Here is a 23534-nt window from a genome sequence, read left to right as displayed (position 1 = left end):
TTTATTGACTGACTGGCTAAATGCTATGCTTACTACATGAGGTATTCTTGATTAAGTCACATTATAACATTGTAACATCATAGATTTAAAGATGGGACCAGTGAGATCAACCCATTTAATTTCTCTCTCTCGGCAGATGAAGAACTCAGGGGCCAGAGGGGTTCAGTGACTTGCCCCAAAATCACTAAGGTAATAACTGACAGAGCCAAGATTAAACCCAGGTCTTCTGGATCCAAACAGACGCTCTTTCCACTATACTATCCTATCTCCTTATTAGGGCCTCAGTTTCTCCATAGGTAAAATGAGGGGTAAGGAGAACTAAATGATCTTTTAGCTCCCTTTCTTCTATAAATGCTTTTATCTTTACATACACACTAAAGCCATGAATGAGTATGTATTATGTCCAGATGCTATGAGAAATCAATCAATAATCTTAAGCCATATTGATACCCTGGACATGGACTATTAAATCACCCTTAATGCCAGTGGGCAGGTAGCAACGTCCAAACTTCGACTAGGGTCAAAAGGACTATAGTTCTTCCATTGGATTTTTTGGCCCACTGAATTCTCCCCATCAGTCTGTCAACAAGCATTTTAAAAGCAATTTCTATGTGACAAGGACTATTGGAGATACAAAGAAAGGGGAAAAAACCCCCACTTCCTTGCCTCAGTTTACTCAGTTTATGCAGCCACATTCCATTATAAGTGTCCTTTGAAAAGAAAGGACCATCCTATTACATGACAGCACAATTTCCACTGCTGCTTAAAAATACCCCAAAACTCACTCACTAGCTGTGTGACCCTGGGCAAGTCACTTAACCCCGATTGCATAAGCAAAAAAAAAAAATACCCCAAAACAATGGGGCTTTAAAAAAAAATTAGTGAGATTACAAGTTATCTACTAGGTACTTTATGAGCCCAGCATAAAGGTAAGAATTACGTTCAGATACTAATAAGCAAACAGGGAAATAATAGTTCAGCCATAATGTTATTGCCATTATTCAAAGAAGGAAAAGTAGTTTCTTCCCATTTCTGTGACCTTGATTGTTCTGGTCTAGGCCCAAATGGATTAAATTTGCAACTGAATCTCTGGGAATATTCTGGGCTGTTACAGGATGTGCAAGACAGTGCCTTTGTCTTGCTTTTTGTTTTTTTCTTTTTCCACTAGAAAGAATGGATGGTCCTGAGGATGTGGTACCCTGCTAAGCCAGCCCTTTTTCTGGGGCATAAATCATATTCTCCCCCACTGCAAATGCTTCTGTTCTCAGGACTGACTGTCTTGGTGAGCACTGGCAACCGGAGTTTGGTGCTGAATGCCATGGGTTTACTTTTCGAGCTGGCTGGTAACTTCCTGCACTAGAGAAATCTGCTCTTCAGTTCCAAACAAAAGCCTCTGGCATGTGAAGTGACTGTCCAGCTAGGAAATTAAACCCACACATGTTAAATAACTTGTTCAAGGTCACACACAACTAGTAAGTATGTGAGAGGAGTTCAAACACCAAAGTTCCTTGACCAAAGTTAAGTTGATCTTTTTATTTATACAAAAAGATAATAAAAATGTATATTCTGAGCAAAAAAAAAAACCTCTCCAGCATCAATTGAATATATACAGTTATCCCTTCCACATCTCAGGGTTTAGGGGAATGGCATCCCTGCGACCTGGAAAATCTATGTCAAGTTTTTGGTCCTTTCTTCATACCAGGTTAGTCTGAATTATTATGGTATTAAAAGAAATGTGTTACTATCATATAACACTATACGTATATTCCATGGATTCCTGAGTTTCTAAACTTTTTCTGTGTTGTCTGCTGGCATTCACGTATTGTCTTCAGCAAAACTCCCCGCAAAATAGCCATTTAATTTCTCATACTGAGATATATAGAAAATCACAATGTGGAAGAAGGGATAACTGTGTGTGTGTATATATATATATAGTGTGTATATGTAGGTATGTATATATGTATATGTGCATACAAATATATATATATATATATAAAACCTATGATACATATATATCTATTTATATGCATGTATACATATAGATATCAGTATGTGCTATGGCACATAAAATGCCAATAACAGGGAAACTGAGGCACATTTCTTTGAGCAAGACAACAGTTTATTAACAGTGACCTGTATAACTGTTAACAAAGTGGGTCAGACTAGCCCCCTCAGTCAGGTCAACAATCCCTGATGAGAAGGAAAAAAAAACCCTCTTTATTGAGATGTGGGAAAGGAAGAGATCTGGTTGGTTTGAGAATATCATAATTGGCTATGGCTGGGAAAGGTGGGTTGGCCTTCAAGTGTGGAGGATCACACTTTTTGACAATTAAGGAATGTTCATTGCTTTATGGGTCTCAACTACCTCTAGGAATCTTGATTAGAAAACCAGAACCACTCCAATTAGGACGACACAATTAGTCTTCCCTCGGGAGAAATCAAACCACCCTTAACTTTACAAGGAGAGACAAAGATAGAAGAACTGTCTTCTTGGGTTGGGACTCAGCTTAAACTGGTTTCTGTTTACAGGAAACAAAACAGAGGTCCCAGGTTAAACTGATTAGCAAGCAAATGTCCTGTGTTGGGTGGGAGGATTGGGGGGGGCGGGAGGTGAGGCTAGAAGTGATAGCATCATTCTCTCTCAACCATGCCTTTAATCCAATTTGGAATGGAGAGACCCCATTTTTCAACTTAACTGAGAATGGGGAATAGGGTCAATTACTTAGTAGAATCAATTATTAAACCATACAGCAAAATTCTAACTTCCTCAATGTGTATGTGTATTATACACATATGTACACATATATACACATACATATATGTATATGGCTATTTTGTAGGTTGATGTGGCCAAAAAATTCACCATCAAGTGGCTATTTTGCTAGTTATGGCCTCTTTTTTTTCACTTACCTATGATGACATAGTGGAAACAGCATTGACCTGGGTTCAAATCCTGCCTTTGTTTTTTATGACCCGTGGGACCATAGGCAAGTCACTTAAGTTCCCTGGGCCTCCGTTTCCTCATCATTAAAATGAGGGGATTGGCCTAGGTAGCTTATGGGGTCTCTTCCAGCTCTATGACTTATCATCCTCAGAAAGCAGATGTTATATCTGGGACAGTCCATGACGCCCTTCCAGTATGATAAAGCTGGCCACACTTTACTGTACTCGGCCTCAGTTTAGAGAATTTAGGTCAACTCCATGCCAGGATGAAGTATAAGAGCAGGATCTGGGGAAGTATATACCTGCATTTGGAGGGAAAGCAGCATTTGTTACTGACTAGGGCAGATCGATAGTCAAGACTCATCTCTAGTAACTTTCAGTCTTTATTCCAGAGATGATTTACATTTAACAGGAACGGCAATTGCAAGAGAGTAGAAAAGAACTGAATGAAATTTTAGAACCCTAAATTGAGTAACTCACTGACTTTAGGGAGTGAAAGCTCAGGGAAAATCAAAGGATTTAACTTAAAAGAGAGTTAAGCCTGAGGATTTCTGCTGGTGGGATGTTCAGCTATGGTGTTTAATATCACAAAATTAGGAGCTAATCCTTCAGGCTGCCTGCTAAAAGGGTTGAGACAGTCTTCTGGGATAGAAAAGGCCATATAGTAGCTACAGTTCTGTGGAAGACCAGCGAACGGCAGCAGAGAGCCTGGCAATTCAGTCTGATGACATCATGTGATAAGCAGTTATCATCACCACCTCTTGACAAGCAGCAGCAATGACTAAGTCTGTCCTTATCTTGTGAGTCAGTACACCAGTCAATGTGCATTTATTATGCTTCCTATGTGCCAAGCCCTGGAGATACAAAGAAAAAGAAAAAATGAAAACCTTTCCTTCCAGGAGCATCCATTCTAATGGGGGAGACAACATGTAAATAACAAGATACATACAAGGTATATACAGGGCAGATGGAATGCACTCTGAAAAGGGAAGGCATTTGCACTTGAGAACATAAGGAAAGGCTTCCTCAAGAAGGTGGGATTTGAACCGAGTCTGATGGAAGCCAGAGAAACCATGAGGCCTCAGAGGCGAGGAGGAAGAACATTCCAGGTATGGGGACAGTCAGCGCAAACCATAGAGACGGGAGACAGAGAGTCATATTTGGGGAACTACCCGTAGGCCAGCATAGCTGGCTTGTAGAGTTTGTGGAGGAAGAGTGGGAGAGAAAGTGCAAGAAGGCTGGAAATGTAAGGAGAGCCAAGTTACAAAGAATTTTAGATGCCAGAGGGCTTTGTATTTGGTCTGAGGGGTGACAGAGGCATGAGACCGAGTGCTAGGAACATGAGTTGGTCTGGCTGTCTGTACACACTACGTTTTCTCCTCTCCCACTGGGTTCCCTAGCCAAAGACGTACTTTTCGTTGCCATTTACTTTCTCTACTGGTTAATTCGTTACCTTTTGAACTAATGTGACTTCTCATTGGGCTAGTAAAAGGAACATCAATCAGTCTGAGTCCATCGACTATGATTTTAAGTGGAGGCTGACACAAAATATAACTTGAACCTGAGGCATCTTTTTGGGACATGTGTATGGGAATATGGGGGAGGCCCCAGGTTACATGCAGACATAAACATATACATATAGATATAAATACAGATACACTCACACATATGCATAGATGCAAATGAAGTGTTCCAAAAATTATTCTCTAAACTGTTACCCCCCAAAAATTGTTGTTATTCAGTTGTGTCCAACTCTTTGTGACCCTATGTGGAGTTTTCTTGGCAAAGACACTGGAGTGGTTTGCTATTTCCTATCCAATTCATTTTACAGATGAGGAAACTGAGGCAAACATAATTAAGTGACTTGCCCAGGGTGACATGACTAGTAAGTGTCTAAGACCAGATTTGAACTCAGGAAGATGAGTCTTCTTGATTCTAAGCCAAGTACTCTATCCACTGCTTCACTGAGCTTCAGGGGAGACTGGCATAGGACTGACCAGCATGGTGTGCCCACATCAAAGAAGGTGCTGTACTCTGCGTGCAAAGCAGAATTTCAGCAGCTCAAAAGAAATGTGATATGTGTAAGTTTAGAGACATCTCCACTCCAAATGTTCATACGGACTATTTGTGCCCAACCTGTGGTAGAGCCTTCTGAGCTCATCCTGGCCTGATCAGCCATAGTCCGACATACTGTACCTTGACTCCAACACAGTGGTGTCATTTTGGTCCTCTTTGAGAATGAAGGACAACCACTAATTAGTCTCCTAATTCTTATTCCATTAAAAGGGTAGTAATCTCTGAACCATGCCCTACATTTTACCTTGTTCTGAACAACTAACTCTTCTTTTTTTTCCCCCCATCTTGTTCACCTATTTTAATTCCAGGGGAATGCTGACAGTGACTGCTATAGTATTTCAACCCAAGATATTAAATCCTGACAGCATGAAATAGTGTCTCAATCATTTAGTGCTGGACAATATCTGAATTATAATAAGGCCTTCCTCTGTCATACTGAGTACCACAAACTTTGCTACAAACTTTTACAAATAGTAGGCTCTCAAAAACAATTTGATGAACAAACGAATGAATGAATCAATGAGTAGTACTATTTATTAGGAGCTTGGGATGGTATGGAGCTAAGAGAAGAGGAAAAAATAATTGTACATGAGAGGCTGCAACAAGATGGTGCCTATAATTCTACAGGGGAATTTAGGAACATTAGGAAGTAGCCTCAGAACTGATGTTGGTCTTTGGTTTAAGGACATGACTCTGAGTATTGAGCACCATAACTTGAAAGAATTGCTGAGTGCATTCTGGGAGTCAGTCTGGTTTTCTGAGTAACTTCCCGTAGCATTTGTAAGTGACTGGGTCAGTGAGGGCCAAGGCAAATACAGAGCTGGGAAGCCCAGGTTGTATACTTGGACTGGGTATGAAACAGAAGTGAAGGGAGGTGATCTGGTCAAGTCTCTCCATGCCCCATACAGCACGGACCAGTAGGATACAAGCAGCAGTGAGGATGCAAAATCAGATTCTGCCTCTTACAGCATAAATGAAGTGTGGAATTCTGTACTGCCCTTCGTTTGTGCTCAGGAAGAGTTTGTTGAGGGGCAAGGAGAAACTTATGACACTGGATTTTGGTTCATGTAGTTCAGTGCTTTGGCTACCCCTCTATTTAGCTGCCTGAGTTTACCAAACCAACCCTCCAGACAATTTTCTGATATAATTACAGCACAGCCAAAAAAAAAAAGTTTAACATATATTCAGCACATAAAACAAAAAGTAGCACTCCATGGAATATAAATGCATTTGAAAAAAAACCCCTTTAATGGAAATGCCTTTTAGGAAGCTCTATTTTAATTACATGACTAAACATTTTTCTGAACTGGTCAACTCTTTTATTTATATATATATATATGTATGTATGTATGTGTATATATATATATTATATATACACACACACATATACATATATATATCTCACTAAACACTACCAACAAAGAGAAAGGCATTATCTTGAACATATTCCTCACGTGTCATGTTCCCCTCTTAGAAGATGCACTACTGAATATCAGTCACAGACTGAGCCCTTTACAAAGCACTGGAGAAGTTAATTCGTAGTATGGAGGGTTCACAATTAAGAACTGGCCAGTTAAATACCACGTACACTTTTAGCTGCCACTAGAATATTAATGTATAAGAACAAACAACTTAGATGTGAAATGGCCTAGCTTCTTATGAAACATTTAAGTAGGAAGGACTTGTGATTCTTTAATATTATCTTCAGAGAGTCCGTGGATGTATTTGATATCACAAAAAGGTCCATACCGTCCATAAATATCTTTTGCTTGTAGAGTAAAATAATATGTGCCAGAAGACAAGAACTGAGATAAAGAACATGCCATCGGGAGAGGTAAAGCTTTAATTTCTCCGATTTTCTTCCAAGTTGTTTTGCTCTTGCTAGTGTTACCGTGGCATACGTAAAGGTGATAGCTTTCAACAGGGGCACACCTGGGATTAATATGAGAAGTGTTCCAAGTCAATGCTATGCCTTTTGGCTTAAGTACCCGTTTTAGTCTTAGCTCAAACTTCTGGGGAGGAAGAGAGTCGTTGGACCCTGTGAGAACAGGGTGCTGGTGTGGCTCTGGTAGTGAAGGAAGGTGCTCAAATGATTCCACGACCTAAAAATATATATAAAAAGGTTAAGTTGTATTTGGTGGGGGAGAAGTAATATAAATAAGAAACTTGTGAATGAGTACACAAAATTTTAAAAATTTCATTTTCCTACTGAAATTCATCATAAAAAAAGTAAATACAAACATATTCCATGGGGACAGGTGCAAGGGAAAATGGAAATTATTTACTGAACTGACTGTAAAGCTTATAGGACCGACTGTGATAATCTACTCAAATAGAAACATCTGTCTTCCACACATAACTCCCTAATGGGCAGCCTTAGAAAGAATTATTTCTGTATCAGAGGCAAGCAAAGTCCACCACTGGGCAAGAAGAATTTTCATTTCCTTTATTTTGTATAAGCAGTAACAGAGGGCTGAATAGCATAAAAGGTTTGCAATTATGTATAAGAGTGCTCTAGAGTTATACAATGAAAAGTCTGTTTCCCCCTTTACTATAAAACTTTTCAATATAATACACCAAGCATCGGTTTCACATCTCACTTGGACATACACCCAAGTTATACTACTATCTACCTGTTGCTGCATCCTTGCTCCTCCCCATTCCAGATCAGCAGCCTATAACAGACTGGTCCTAAGACCTGGCTCTTCATCATAAGTGGCTCCTTCAGAAAATCCAGGTCTCAGTCCATTCAACTTTGGAGTTCCTGCCATAGTGCCTAACTCAGACGACTGGTAACAAACTAGCCACTGACTGGTACTAGACATCCAGCTACCTACCTAGGGCATCCTACCATCTATCTGCCTATGGCCACGTACTTTAACCCCCATCCACTTTCCAGCTCCCCAAAACAAAAACGCTCTTCTCTTGCCACCACTCTCCTACATGTGTTGTCTTTCTTGATGAGGATGTGGGCTCTCTGAGGCAGAAACTCTTTAAAAAATATTTATTTAGTATTTGGTTTCTCCCTAATTACATATAAAAATAATTTTAAACATTTGTTTTTCTTTAAATTTTGAGTTCCAAATTCCCCCTTTCTCCAGTCCCCTCTCATTGAAGAAGGCAAAAAACTTGATATAGGCTATACATACATGTGCAGTCATGCAAAACATTCTACCGTATTAGTCATATTGTGAAAGAAAAGAGAGACAAAACACCCCAAGAAAAATAAAGTAAGCAAGCAGAAAGCTGGAAAGCCATTTTTACACCCCGTGTCTCTGATGAAGGCCTCATTTCTAAAATATATAGAGAACTGAGTCAAATTTGTAAGAATATAAGTCATTCTCCAATTAATAAATGCTTAAAGGACGTAAACAGGCAGCTTACAGATGAAGAAATCAAAGCTATCTATGGTCAGATGAAAAAAAAATGCTCTAAATCACTACTGATGAAGAAATGCAAATTAAAAAAACTCTGAGGTATCACCTCACACCTATCATATTTGCTGATATGACAAAATATGACAAAAAGGAAAATGACAAATGTTGGAGGAGATGTGAGAAAATTGGGACAGTAATTCACTGTTGATGGAGTTGTGAACTCCAACCAGCTGTGACCCAACCATTCTGGAGAGCCATTTGGAACTAGACCCAAAGGGCTAGAAAACTGTGGATACATTGCTAGGTCTATAAACCAAATACATTTTAAAAAAAAAAAGGACTGTATTTACAAAAATATTTATAGAAGTTCTTTTCTGTGGTGGCAAAGAATTGGAAATTATGGGGATGTCCATCAACTGGGGAATGGCTGAACAAGTTCTGCTATGTGATTGTGATGGAATGCTATTGTGCTATAAGAAATGATGAACAGGCAGATTTCCAAAAAACCTGGACTTACATGAACTGATGTAAATCAAAGTAAGCAGAACCAGGGGAGCACTGCACACAGTAAGAGCAATAATAGACAGTGGTCAACTGTGAATGACTTAGCTATTCTACAGTGATCTAAGACAATTCTGAAGGACTCATGAGGGAAACTACTATCTACCTCCAGAGCTAGAACTCATGGAGTCTGAATGCAGATCAAAGCATACTTTTTAAAATTTATTTTTCTTGTGCTTTTTTGTTTTTGTCTTTTCTTCACAACATGATTAATACGGAAATATGTTTTGCATCACTACACATGTATAACTTACATCAAACTGCTTGCCATCTTAGGAAGAGGGGAGGAAAGGGAAAGAGGGAGAGAATTTAGAACTCAAAATTTTAAAAAATGAAATGCTAAATTTTTTTTATATGTAATTGGAAAAAAATTTCAAGTGCTACTATGAATATGTTAGTATAGGGGCCTTTCTATTTGACTTCCTTGCAGTACAGTGTATGTCTAACAATAAGATCTTAGTCAAAGGCTGAAGATATTTTCTGTCACTTTAAATGCATAATTCCAAATTTCTTTCCAGATTGGTTGGACCAATTTACAGTTGCACTAACAGTGCATTTATGTGCCTATCTTTCTACAGGTTCAACAATCACTATTTCTATGTTTTGTCATCGTTGTAATTTGTTGGGAATAAGGTGTTTTGATATGCATTTCTCTTACTACTTGTGACTTGCAATACTTCCATATGGTTGGGTTTTTTCAGGCTTAAAAACTTTTATTTTAAGTATTGTGCATTCCCGTTCCAATAATTTAAATCATTTTAATAAAAATGGCACGCTTATTAACTGCATTTTAACATTAACGCGCTTGCCAGAATCTGGGTATAGGTTCTTATTGTGTTCTGTTAACTAGAGTTACTACCCAGGTTTCTCTAACCAAAATGCAAGTTTGTTTCTTGACATCAGTACCAAAACTAGCCAGCCAGACAGATGAAAAAGCAGCAAAGCATGGCCCATATTCAGTGTCCGCATTCTTTTTTTCTTTTGATATTGAAAGGGACAGCACAGTAAAGTAAATTTTATCCCAGCTCTTTGCATTTTAAAAAGTTAAACAGCTAAATGAAGTAAATTAAGAAAGGCTTGTGGAATGCACAAGTGTGTACTGGCAGAGCAGACTTCATTATAATTTACCTATTTGTTTTTCCTATTCAATTCTTTCTTTCTTTTTGAAAACAGTGGTTTAGTTTTTTTTTCCTTGTGCCCTTAAGTGTAGGTGAGACCATGTCTTCTCCTATCCAATACACTCCAGTGGATCCCTGTTATCTCCAGGATCAAAAGCTTTTAAAGCCCTTTATAACCAGGCCCCTTCCTACCTTTCCAGTCTTCTCACACTTTAATTCCCCCTCCCCATACCGTGACAGTGGAATGATTTTGTTTGTGCAAAAGTTTTTCAATTTCACCAATGACTTCTTAACTGCTAGATCCAACCACATGTTTTTCGATTCTCACCCTCTCCGACTTCTTTGCAGATTCTCAGCCTGTTAATCACCCCTTCTCTACCAGATATTTTCTTCTCCCTTCCTTTAGAGACACTACACTTGGTTCTTTTACTTGTCTTTCTCCTTCACTGGCTTCTCTTGCCAGCCTCTTAATGGGGGTATTTTTCAAAGATTTATCTTTGGCTCTTTTCTATATGTTCATCTTCTTGGCAAGCTCACTGATTCCTCTAGCTCTAATCATCACTCTCCTAAAGTAGATGACTTCCAAATCTCTTTCCTCAACCCTGATTTCACTCTCTTCTGAGCTTTAAGAATTGCATCTCCATCTGGATGTTGCACCAGTGCCCCCAATTCAAGATGCCCACAGCTGAACTTTTTCTCTTTCCCAGTGCTAGAACAGTATCTCTGACGCATAATAGGATGGAATTAAGGAAATATTCTTCCTTGTAACAGAATTTTTCAGTCATTGGCCATATTCTCTCCTCAATTAGAAACAATGGGAGTCCCTTTGTACTTTCTTCTCAGCTCTCATATCCAATCAGCTGCCACATTACATAATTTTTCTCACGTCTGTTCTCTTTTCTTCATTCACACTGACAGCACTCCAATAAGGTCCTAAGCAATGGTCTAGACTACTACAATGGCCTTCTATACATAATTTTTCTCACGTCTGTTCTCTTTTCTTCATTCACACTGACAGCACTCCAATAAGGTCCTAAGCAATGGTCTAGACTACTACAATGGCCTTCTAATAAGTAATCTATTCTCTGCCCCCTATATTCCATGCCAGAAGAATCTTCCTTACATATAGAGCTAGGAACATCTCCCTACTCAAAGATTAAAGATTTGTGGCTTCTTAAGCCTTACAGAGGTAATGTTCAAAATCCTTTGACTGGTATCCCAAACCTTCCATATCTGGTACCATTCTACCTTCCTGTCTTATTTTATTCTCTTCCATACACTTCATATTCCAGCCAAACTCCTGATTCCAAATTCCTGTCTTTGCTTTTGATCCTCTGTACTTCTGCTCGTTTTCAAGCTTCATGCCTAGAATGTCCTCTCATCTCCTTCAATCCTGCTGGATTTCTATCACCCTTTAAAACCCAACTCAAATGTCACTTTCTCCAAAAGCCCTTCCTGATTCCCAAATTATAATGAGCTCTCCCTCTGCTCAATGTTTTGTAAATCTCTGGCATTATAATATAATACTGTAATTATTTGTGTTTTATCTCCTAGTAGATTTTAAAAACTCCATTAAGGCAGGGCCTGTATCTTAGCTAAAACTCTGTATCCTGGCCCAGTGACCAGCACAGTGTTTAGCACGCTAATAAATGATGAATGAACCAAAAAATGGTTACTGTGGTCCCTGTGACAGCTCTTAAATTTTAAGAGGTGCTCCCAGTGCTTAGCTATTCTTTCTTACTTTCCTCTGTGGCAACCATTCCTACTCAGTCCATAATCTTGCACCTTCTGAATTAGATTTTATATCTTTAACATTCTTGTTTCTTTGTGAAGCATGCAGCACTAATTCTGTACATGACTAATTACTCTACCGAATCTTCAAAATACATATCAAGTTTCTGTAATGACCAGATAATCTTTTAACAAGTACCTGTGTTGAATCTTGTACCAGTAAGTTCTTCTTCTTCAAGTTTTCATTGGTTGCCACAGGCAATTCCAGGACTTCCACTGAAGTTGCTAAAAATAATATAGTTTCAGTGGTATAATCAGATTTGTAGTAATTACCAACATAATAACCTCTATGAAGGCAAAGCTTCTATTGTACTAAATCTTTCATAAGCAGCTAAGTTGTATGCAAAAATTCAAGAACAAATAAAACAGAAAAAATTAAAAATTGTTCAAGATATGTTTCCTCTGGAAGAATTTTCCTTCAGCATGATCACATTTTCCCAATTAGAGTAGTCCTAGCATTTTCAGTGATTTTTTGTTAAGTGCCCAGCAGTGAGCTAGATTCATTACAGGATGATGACATCAAAATTTGTGACACTCAAGAAATTTCTAATAATGGGAAAACAAGCACTCAACACCAAAAATGAAAAATGGAATAAAACCATTTTTACAGGTCTGAGTTTCTCAGACAAAGCAAACCTTTGTAGAGTTAAGGTGTGTGAATATGTGTATGGCAGAGAGTTGCGAGGCGTACAAGTCCCTTCTTTGGTAAGAAGACTGGCCTTACCAAATGCGCTTATGCTGGGGAACAGAAAAGACTGAATGGATAGGCTGGAGCCAACTGATCAAAACCCATGAACGTAAGGAGTCTGAATATATTACAACAAGCAATCTTATGCAGAGGTATTAAATGACGAAGGGGGATATTTAATAAAATTAATCTGGCAATAATGTACAAACAAGTAGAGTAAAGGTCAGAAGACCAAACAGGAAATAACAAGAGGTGAATTGCTGACTACTTTTGATCTATATTCTCATGGAATTAGTTGAATGAACAAAAAGGCCTGAAAACATGATTAGGGAAAAAAAAAAGAATATTTAGCACTTAAAAATAAAGCAAGTACATTTAAATAAATGTGCTGAAAGAAAAAATAGCAGTAACAAAAGTATTCAAAATACATAAAATAAAACTTTTATAATTAAACTTGGAATACTAATGCTAACGCTCTGAACTCTTTAGACGTTGTATCACATGAGGTGGAAACAGTCTGACGATGAATGCCGACTGATGCTATGCTTCTGAGGTAGTTAGGTGGTGCGATGAATAGAGAGCGGGCCTTGGAGCCAGAAGCTCCATCCTTAGATACTGTCTTTGTGAGTTGGGCAAATCACTTAATCTCCCTCAGCCCTGGTTTCCTCACCTGTAACATGAGGAGAATAAAAGCATTGAGCTCACAAGGCTGTTGGGAGGATGAAATGAGATAATATTTGTAAAGTGCTTTGTAAAATGAATTATTTGCATTAAGAAGCATACAAATACTAGCTATTATTTAACTGTTCTTTCTGAGTAGGTTTTTCTTGAGTGATCTGCTCTTTAACTGTTCAATTTTTAAATACTGCTACTAAGTGCTGTCAGTGTTTCCATTAATGTGTTTTTAAATTCCACAAGCAGATAAATGATTCTTAAGTTTTTTGTTCTAGACTCCTTATACAGAGCAAAAAGCTTCATGGTTTACTAATTTTGTGGAGCACAGATGCTCCCAACAGCACCTAGTTGCTGACACCACCCTGCCTTTCACCTATCTGAGTGCAACACAACAAGTACAACGATAAGAAAAACCATGAAACCACAAGGGAACATGGCCGTGTTTCAGAAGAATGAATGTTCCAGGAACATATTATCGTATTCTTGTTTTCCTGCTAAGTTTTCTGGATAAGCTTAAGAACTCTCCAACTTTCTGGCCCAAGTGAGACTTAGAATTGAAGCTTCAACAACTTCTCCAGGAATGAGCTGAGGTTTCTAAAACCCCACCTAAGTAACAATTAAAAGAACAAATATCTCATCTTATGGAATGATTGGTGGACAAGCTCCTAGAAGAGAAGGGGAGGTGATAGGATCTGGCCCACAGGCATAGCTGCCAAAAATGCAAATGCAAAATTTGACTTTAGAGAAGCACAGTGTCCTGAATCAGGAAGGTCAAATTTCCCAGTGTACTCTGTCTTGCTCAAAGCAAATCTGAAGTATTGTCCTCTCTTCAGGAAGGACATTGACAAGCTGGAACAATACATCCTGCTATGAGAGTTAGCTGAAGGAACTGGGGGTGTTTTTCCTGAAGGAAAGACAACTTGAGGTGAACATGACAACTACATCTTCAAATGTATGAAGGGCTGTCATGTAGAAGAAGAATGACAACTGTTAGTCTAAGGAAAGAATGAGGAGCAACAGGTAAAAGTTGTATTTCAAACATCAATATAAACATTCCTCAGTCTTTCACCATTTCATTTATAAAAAAAAAAATTACTTCTTTTGTTTAAACCACAAGTAGTTGATGGACCTATTCTTGCTATAAGCATCTCAACATCTGCCTGCCAAGAGAAGAGGAAAGCTTTAAACACTATTAGAGATTAACAGCCACCACACATAAGAGAATTCACACCCTTGAATTTGGAATAGCACTCGGTTGTACCTTACTTAGGTACTTCTATGCTGTTTCGTACTATAGTTACTTTTGTACATATCTTATTCCCTCTACTTGACTTGAGCATCTTTGAGGAAAAGGACTGTCATGAATCATATTTATGACTACACCTAAAACAGTGCACTGCCCCAAAAAAGGCACAAAATAAATGGCTTTAAAAACTGAATTAAAGTTTTTTTTCCCCTTTATAGTCCTTTGACAATCACAGTTCCTATAATAGGGGAAGTAGCTAAGTAAATCAATATTAATTAGCTTCTTATAAATGTAACAGCTACATTACTATGTTAAAGGCATCTTAAAGAGCCAACTCTCTCCGTATATATATGTGTAATGTGTGTGTGTGTCTAAAATAAATAAAATTAACTTCTTACCTGTTTTACAATTTAAGTTGGCTTCTTCTGTCAGGTCAATCACGAAATGCTCAACTTTCGTTTTTTCTCCTGAAGCCTGAAAAGGATTAATTATATAATAAAGCTTTGTCACTATCAGGAAACCAAGTTACTGCATATTAGGAAATAAGCAATTATCAAAAAAAAATCTGTATCACAGCATTTAGTCTTTGTCCCTACTCTCTCCTTACCAGGTACTGAATTAGGCCCACCTCTGCTGACCATTACTCTTGTTGGTTGAAAATTAATTACAGGCTAAGAAAGTTTCAAGAAAAGAATTTATTAAGTCATCCAGCAGAGAGGGAATCTGAAATAGGTGGCCAACTCCCCTGAGACTTTATGGATGACACATTACGAAGGGTTTGAGTTCATATTATAGGGAAGACAGAGAAATGAAGCTGATTGGTCCTACATATTAACAAAAAAGTATTCTCTAAATAAGGCACATAATCTCTATGTGGAAGCAAGTCTTTCCACATTGCTGACTTTTCTAGTCTTTTGCTATGCAAGGTGAGGATATCAAAATAAAGTTATCCCCCTCACACATAAAGATAAGAAGGGAAGTGGTTGAGTCGGGAAGAAAAAAAACCTTTGCATCAAATTTTTCAGACAGGAATTTGGGATCCAATATATGTAAACAACTAACAGATGTATGTATGTATTTGTGTGCATATATGTTCACATATTGTGTATATATATATATGTGAGCGTATACATGTTTATACACATACACATAATATATATATATGTACACATAAGATAAATATATCCCAAAAGACAGTCCCCAATAAATAAGTGGTCAAAGGATATGAACAAATAGTTCTTCAAAGAACTGTAAATTATGGAACAACCATATGAAGGAATGTTCCAAAACAATGCTCAGATAAATGAAAATCAAAACAAACATAAGGTTTTCTCTCACAACCAGCAAATTGACAAAGATAACAAAATATGGAAGCAGTCAATGCTACAGGAGTTGTGGGAAGATAGGTACATCAATGTATTTTTGATGGAGCCACATGAATCAGTAAAACCATTTTTAAAAACAACTAAGAATTATGCAAATAAAGTGACTAGAAAAACCCATACCTTTTGACTCAGAGATTCAACGATCAAGGTCACTGTTAAGAAGAACATCCTCATATACACCAAAATATTTATAACAGCACTTTTTGTGACAGCAAAGAATTGGAAACAAAGTAGATACTGATCTATTGGGGAAAGACCAATTTAAAACTAAACAGATGTCCATCAACTGGGGAATGGCTAAACAAAATGATGCATGTGAATATAGTGGAATACTACTGTGCTATTAAGAAATGATGAATATGATGAATATGGATAATTGAAAATCATAGAAAGACTTAAATGAACTGATGTTTAGTGAAGAAGGCAGAACCAACAAAATAATATACACAATGATACAACAATGTAAATGGAAAGAACCACCAGAAAACAATTAAAAGTGAATGTTGCAAAACTATGAAGAACAAAGCATGACGCTAAAGAAGAGATGTGATAAGGCATTAACCACTCCACTCCACTCCACTCCACAGCATATCTGGGAAATTTATAAGATGTTACATCGCATATACTTTCATACTTTTTCAATGTGACTGATCAATTTTTCTTCTCATTTCTTAAAAAAATTCTTTGTTATATGTTTGGTGTAATTAAGACTAAAGGTATCAACAAAATTTATTTTAAAAAAGAAACTGAACATGGTGAAACTGTAATGATCAAGTATGACTACCACTTAAGATAATCAGTATCTGGGACTTGTATTTTCTGTTTTCAATCCTGACCACTTAGAATAGTGGTGTCAAAATCACATATAAACAGGGGCTACTAAATTGTATCTAAGCATCCCTGTGGGCACACATTGACTTGGAAAACCATATATTAACATTATTTATACTTTATTATGTTTTTAATTTCATTAAATATTTCCCAATCATATTTTAATCTGATTTGGGTTGCACTTGGGGTCTCAGGGATGCATATTTGATATCTCTATTGTAGACAACTTAAGAATGGAACTACCATATACATAATCACAAGATCTAAGGATTTTAAAGGGCCCTCAGAGGTCATTTAATTTCTCAGTGATAGTACCAATTAAATTGTGATTATAATTTGTTCCATAATGTTTAATTTGTTACTATGACCCTTCACATACTATATATAAGGATACATTTGTTATTTAGCATTTTTATAATTCTTAAGAGCCATCCTTCCTTTGTGAATATAAATGAACTGAAATCAGGGATACAGATGGGACATGAACCAATGTTTTCACTAATATAGGGAACTCTTTTAAAATTAATTTATTTTTAGTTTTCAACATTCACCTCCATAACCTTTTGAGGTCCCAATTTTCTCCCCCTCTCTCCCCTTCCCCCTTCCTAACATGGTGTGCAATCTGATATAGGCTCTACATATACATTCCTATTAAACATATTTTTACATTAGTCATGCCATGAAGAAGAATTAGAACTAATAGGAGGAACCACAAGAAAGAAGAAACAAAAGAGAAGAAAAAAAAGAGCAAATACTATGTTTCAATGTGCATCCAATTTCCACAGTTCCCTCTCTGCATGTGGATAGCACTTTCCACCATGAGTCCCATGGAGATGTTTTATATCCTTGTATTGCTGAGAAGGGCTAATTCTATCAAAGTTAGCCATTGTGCAATGTGGTTGTTACTGTGTACAATGTTCTCCTGGTTCTCCTTACTTCACTCAGCATCAGTCCATACAAGTCTTTCCAGGTTTTTCTGAAGTTTGCCTGCTCATCATTTCTTACAGCGCAATAGTATTCCATTACATTCATATACCACAACTTGTTCAGCTATTCCCCCAATTGATGGACACCCCCTCAATTTCCAATTCTTTTGCCACCACAGAAAGAGCTGCTATAAATATTTTTGTACATGTGGGTCCTTTCCCCATTTTTATGATCTCTCTGGGATACAGCCCTAGAAGTGCTATTGCTGGGTCAAAGGCTATGCACATTTTTACCACCCTTTGGGCATAGTTCCAAATTGCTCTCCAAAACAGCTGGATCACTTCACAACTCCAGCAATAATACATTAGTGTTCAAATTTTCCCATATCTTCTCCAACATTTATCATTTCTTGTTTTGTCATGCGGGCCAATCTGATAGGTGTGATGTGGTACCTCAAAGTTGTTTTGATTTGCATTTCTCTAATCAATAGTGATTTAGAGAATTCTTTCATATGATTGTAGATAGTTTGTACAAAAACTTTTCAATTTAATGTAACCAAAATTATCCATTTTGCATTTCATAATGTTTTCTATCACTTGTTAAGTCATAAATTCTTCTGTTCTCCAAAAATCTGACGTAAACTATTTCTTGCTCTCCCAGTTTGCTTGTAGTATCAGCCTTTAAAACTAAATTGTGTACCCATTTTGACTTTATTTTGGGATATGGTGTTAAGATGTTGGTCTTTGCCTAGTTTCTGCCATACTCTTTTCCAGTTTTCCCAGTAGTTCTTTGCATTTCTCTAATCAATAGTGATTTAGAGCATTTTTTCATATGACTATAGATGGCTTTAATTTCTTCATCTGAGAACAGCCTGTTCATATCCTTTGACCATTTATCAATTGGGGAATGACTTGTATTCTTTTTTTTTTTAGGCAATTGGGGCTAAGTCACTTGCCCAGGGTCACACAGCTAGTATGTGTCAAGTGTTTGGTCTGAGGCCGGATTTGAACTCAGGTCCTCCTGACTTCAGGGCCAGTGCTCTATCCACTGCACCACCTAGCTGCCCCCAATGACTTGTATTCTTATAAATTTAACTTAATTTATATATTTTAGAAATGAAGTCCTTATCAGAGAGACTGGTTGTAAAAATTCTTTCCCAATTTTCTACCTTCCTTCTAATCTTAGTTGCATTGGCTTTGTTTGTGCAAAAAGTTTTCAATTTAAGGTAATCAAAGTTATCCATTTTGCTTTTCATAATGTTCTCTATCTACTGTTTGGTCGTGAATTCTTCTGTTCTCCGTAAATCTGATAGGTAAACTATTCCTTGCTCTCCAAGTTTGCTTACAGTATTAGCCTTTATATCTAAATCATGAACCCATTTTGGCTTTATTTTGGTATATGGTGTGAGATTTTGATCAATGCCTAGTTTCTGCCATACTCTTTTCCAGTTTTCCCAGCAGTTTTTTTATGTGACTAAGAATCTCCATTTTGACTATAATGTGTGGACAAAGCCCCTCATCCACCTCCAATAACCCAGGTCTGCAATCTGAAGCTTTTCTGCTCTTTTGTGATATTCCTGTGACCACCAGATACGGGAAGGGCTGTAATTTTTGCTACAAATATGGGGACCTAACATTCCTGTGGTTAGTTAAGCTTCATTTACATGCCACAGGATGCTGCTGACTGGCTGTGTAATCTAAGTAGGCCTAAAAAGTATACACATCTGTACACTGGGAAGGGGAGGCAGGTGGTTTACTAGAGCACTAATAAATTTCTTTCCCTTTCATTTTGGCTACTCACTTTATTTGACCTCTGGTCTCTTTTGGGCAATCTGCTGGTGGATGAAATACTCCCAGAAAGTCAACTCCCTGTTTGAGAAATTCCCCAACATTGCCCAAAAGGAAATTTTGATTCAGTCAGACCTCTTGGAGATTGGAGTACTTTTTCATTAGGCTCTTCCCGTACTAGGCTGAATACTAGTGCCATTCAGTTGGAGTTTCCCTACCACCCTTCCTTCATCATTCATCATAGCTCATAAATCCTATGTGATGGTCTTTCATCTCTTCCATTTCTATGAATGCTCCCAAACCACGCAATCCAGAGGTACATGTGAGATAAACTCTAAACTCACATGGGCAATGGGACTAGCTCAAATATCTTTTTGATAGAGAGAAGAGCTGATCAGCTTTTTAGTGAGCAATCTGTACCATTTCTCTGTTTTGCTTTTCTCTGTCATAAAAGATTTGGATTTGGCCCAGCTTTGCTGACCAATATATTTAACTTGGCCTTCACTCACCGCCCCCCCCCCCCGTAACCTAGCACTAGAAATACCTCCACTCAGTTATCTCCCTGAATTCCATTCCCCCAATGGCTGGAAGACCCAGTTGTCTTCTCCAACCTTGGCCACAGCTGCTGCAACACTGTGATTGTTTGCCAGTCTTGTCAACCAACACAGCCTATCACAAATTTCCACACAAGACATAACATTCCCTGCCTGACTTAAAGCTGTATTGGCAGGCCCTATAACAATATAATTTTAACAGTCCAACATAGTTTCTCTTAAATGGTTTAGAAACTACTACAATTTAACATTCCAAAAGGTTTTTGTAGCCACTGTAAGTGGTAGATGTGGAAAAAACAGATATAAAACACTACATTTGTCTTGACATAAGAAAGTACAAATTATTAAACTAACGAGATAAATTAGGTTTTAGAATACATAATACCTTCTTAATTGTAAGTTGTATTGCAGATTGGACAGGTATTAGGTTTACTGTCACCAGCATTTTCCAAAGACCTATAAAACCCAGCCAACCACATATCAATATCAAAACTATAGGTACAGATATAGATAATATAGAAAATTTATTATTACTTGCCTTTGATTTAGTTTTAGAACCAAGTGAATCATTTGAATTTGCCAATACCATTTTTTCAACATCTGAAAGGAAAACAACATACATTTGGAAAATGACATTTGGAAACACTAACATTAGGATGATAAAACAAAGTCATGGACTTCCTAAATAAAAGATTATAAACACTGCACTCTTCTCCCAAATCATAACAATAAAATTTTATACAAGTTATGCTATTCAAGGTAGTTTTCATCCATTCAACAAATTCTCTTAGTACTTCTAAAATATCTACCTAAAAACAGGCCTAGAATTTGAGGAAGATCAAACTTGGAGACTAGCTGAAAATTATTTCTCTATACATGAAGAGATCAATATTTATCTTCTCCAACTGCCCCCAATTTCTAGACAGTCCCCATTTTTGATCAGTTCTTCTGAGATGGGTAATTCCTGAATCTTTTATGTATTTTCTGTATCTAGAGACACAGAATGGAACAAATCTGGATAATCTGGTAGCTTAAAAGAAAATTACTGGCATAAACTATGCTACACCTGCGATACATATGCTACAACTCAAGATGGCCATTAGCCGGAAGTTTTACTTCTTGGTACATGTAAGCCTTAAGAAGTCTGCATAATGCTGAGAAAAAAATATTGCTGTGGCCATTTATCTCTCCTATTTTATGTAATACTGATGCAATTCACTGAGTAATTTAGTGATGTGAACAAGCCATAACTACTTTTTAAAGCCAATATATTTGTCAGGTAATATATATATGTTTATAAAATGCTACTATTTTTGGATGAATGCTAATTTTAAATACTTAAATTTATAAAGTTCTTTAGGCAGTTCTTTTTAATTTTAATGAGTCTATTGGAAGGATGCCTATCAATGGAGCACCTTACTAATTTCTCACAAAGAATTTGAGTCAGACTGTTTTCTGAAACCCAGAGGGGAGAAAATATAACCTGAACTATGAATATCTAGGAGTAAAAGCTAGCTCCTTGCAACTGAATAGGAAATGTCTAGTTTCTTGTGCACAAATGAACTCCTCTGAAATAAGACTGCTTGAAGTGAACTATGCTTCACGCCTCACTGAAGATGAAAGAAAAAGTAACTTCACTTCTTCAATCAAATATATTCATATGTAGGCAGGATTCAGTTTCACATACACAATTATCACAGAGTAATAAAATATATTCCATCAAAACTCAAAGTACTTAGGGTACGATTTTTAATCTTGGGCTTTTCTCTTTAAAGGTATTTGAAAAATTTTAAGGCATGCATCAAAACTGCATCCTATTACAGATGGGGGGTGGACTGTGTGAAATGGTTTTAGACTCATCCTCTCTAAGATCAGACAGAAGGAATAAACTATAAAATCTTTTTTTAACTCTTTGTATTTGTGGAAACTATTTTCTACAGTTATAGGCATGTGAGACTATAGCAGCTATGTATATAATACAAAGATTTTTGAAACAAGTGAGATAAATGTTCTTAAATACATTCAACTAAGGCTTTTAAATGTAAGAAAGAAAGAAAGAAAGAAAGAAAGAAAGGAAGGAAGGAAGGAAGGAAGGAAGGAAGGAAGGAAGGAAGGAAGGAAGGAAGAAAGAAGAAAGAAAGAAGAAAGAAAGAAAGAAAGAAAGAAAGAAAGAAAGAAAGAAAGAAAGAAAGAAAGAAAGAGGAAGATTTTGGTTGAGAAATGCTATGCCAGCCTTAAGTTTAATGTCAGTGGTTAAAAAGTTTATACTGACATCCTGCAGTGTGGTTAAGTTGTTTTGTAAAAGGCTTCTTTAACACTGGGGAAGAAAAGAGAAAAGGGATTTATTGGGAAGAGAGAGTAATTTTTAAAAAGTAAAATGAGTTACACATGGTAACAGAAAAAAAGTTGGCAAAATGAATATTAAAAAATCAAGAATTCACATACTAAGAAGGAGATGCAACATGCTCAAAGCAAAATTTTCTTACTTCTCCAGGAAATGATGAAGTTAATTTTTTTAAAAATAATATAGATAAGTCATAAATCTGACACCATGAATGTTTGAGGAGAAAAGATGGAACGTTTTATTAAAGATTTCGGCAAAAGCAATCACCCAGAGAACGTGCACATAAGTAGGCTTTAAAGAGCCTACAAAGTTCTCTGGAATTTCTAGTGCTCATATACAGCTTCTGAACAAAGAACAAGTAAGCAGCAAATCTAAAAGCAAGATTCTAGAAATCTGTAGTTTGGTGATGGGAGCGGGATTTAGTAACAAATTAGACAAAACGTATCCCTAGCTCAAAGATACATGTTTGTTTATACAAATGGAGGAACACACTTAGATTCCAAGCTCCAAGGTTGGATGGAGGAGTTCACTTAGAGTTCAGGTTCCCAAGCTCCAAGGTTGGGCAGAGGAGTTCACTTAGAGTTTAGCTCCAACGTGTCAGAGACTACTTTGAACAGCACTGCCTATTTTGAAAGTGATTTTTTTTAATGGCTCTATACCTTTTCATACTCCAGCAAAATTTAAAAACAATTTTTTTTTACTCTTATTTAAGGGCAAATGATTCCAAGTAGTATAGCTAGATTAAAGTAGCAGAAAGGAAAAAGGTATAAGACAAAACATGGTGAAAAGCCATGAGGCTTTAAACTGATTGAACACAAGGGTATTAAACAAGGGTATTTCTATACTATATCCAGGTATCACTTTTGATAAGTAAATATTTGGAAAAATGTAGATCAAGTTGCATAGCTTAAACTGTTAATTTGGTTCTTTACAGAGTGATGCAGAGTGCATCATCTATTTAACTGAGCATGAATATTAATAATAGTGCTATTTAATAAATAAATGTGAAGGTTTTAATTTTTTTTAACCGTCTAAGTCTAAAATTAAGGAACTTTCTAGTTAGCTCAGGATACCTGTTGTCCTTGTTACTGGAGCTTTCAAAATACTATTTTCCTCAGAAATCAGCACAACATCAGCATTGTTACTAAAATGGTAAAAAAGAAAAAAGAAAACATATTGAACATGCAATTTCAGGCATCACCATGAAATGATTAGCATTTTTTCTAACTTA

General features: G+C 36.9%; 1 protein-coding gene across 3 annotated transcripts in view; it reads right to left on the bottom strand.

Annotated features, from left to right (window-relative positions):
• Positions 1–5527: 5527 nt before the first annotated feature.
• The window catches only part of ATF7IP2 (activating transcription factor 7 interacting protein 2), a 71130-nt gene continuing 53123 nt past the window's right edge, over positions 5528–23534 (bottom strand). For all 3 annotated transcript variants that reach the window (XM_020972548.2, XM_078152771.1, XM_020972549.2), the window contains 5 exons: positions 23377–23447; positions 20498–20559; positions 14874–14949; positions 12006–12091; positions 5528–7121 (listed from right to left, as the gene is read on the bottom strand). In XM_020972548.2, coding sequence (XP_020828207.1) covers positions 6687–7121; positions 12006–12091; positions 14874–14949; positions 20498–20559; positions 23377–23447 — 730 coding nt within the window. In that variant the 3' untranslated portion in view covers positions 5528–6686. The remainder of the gene's footprint in view (positions 7122–12005; positions 12092–14873; positions 14950–20497; positions 20560–23376; positions 23448–23534) is intronic.

The sequence above is a fragment of the Phascolarctos cinereus genome, unplaced genomic scaffold (assembly GCF_003287225.1).
Source record: "Phascolarctos cinereus isolate Bilbo 61053 unplaced genomic scaffold, phaCin_HiC Scaffold_4;HRSCAF=312, whole genome shotgun sequence".
NCBI lineage: Eukaryota > Metazoa > Chordata > Mammalia > Diprotodontia > Phascolarctidae > Phascolarctos > Phascolarctos cinereus.
The sequence above is the reverse complement of the archived record's forward strand: the minus strand, read 5'-3'. Positions and strand labels throughout refer to the sequence as shown.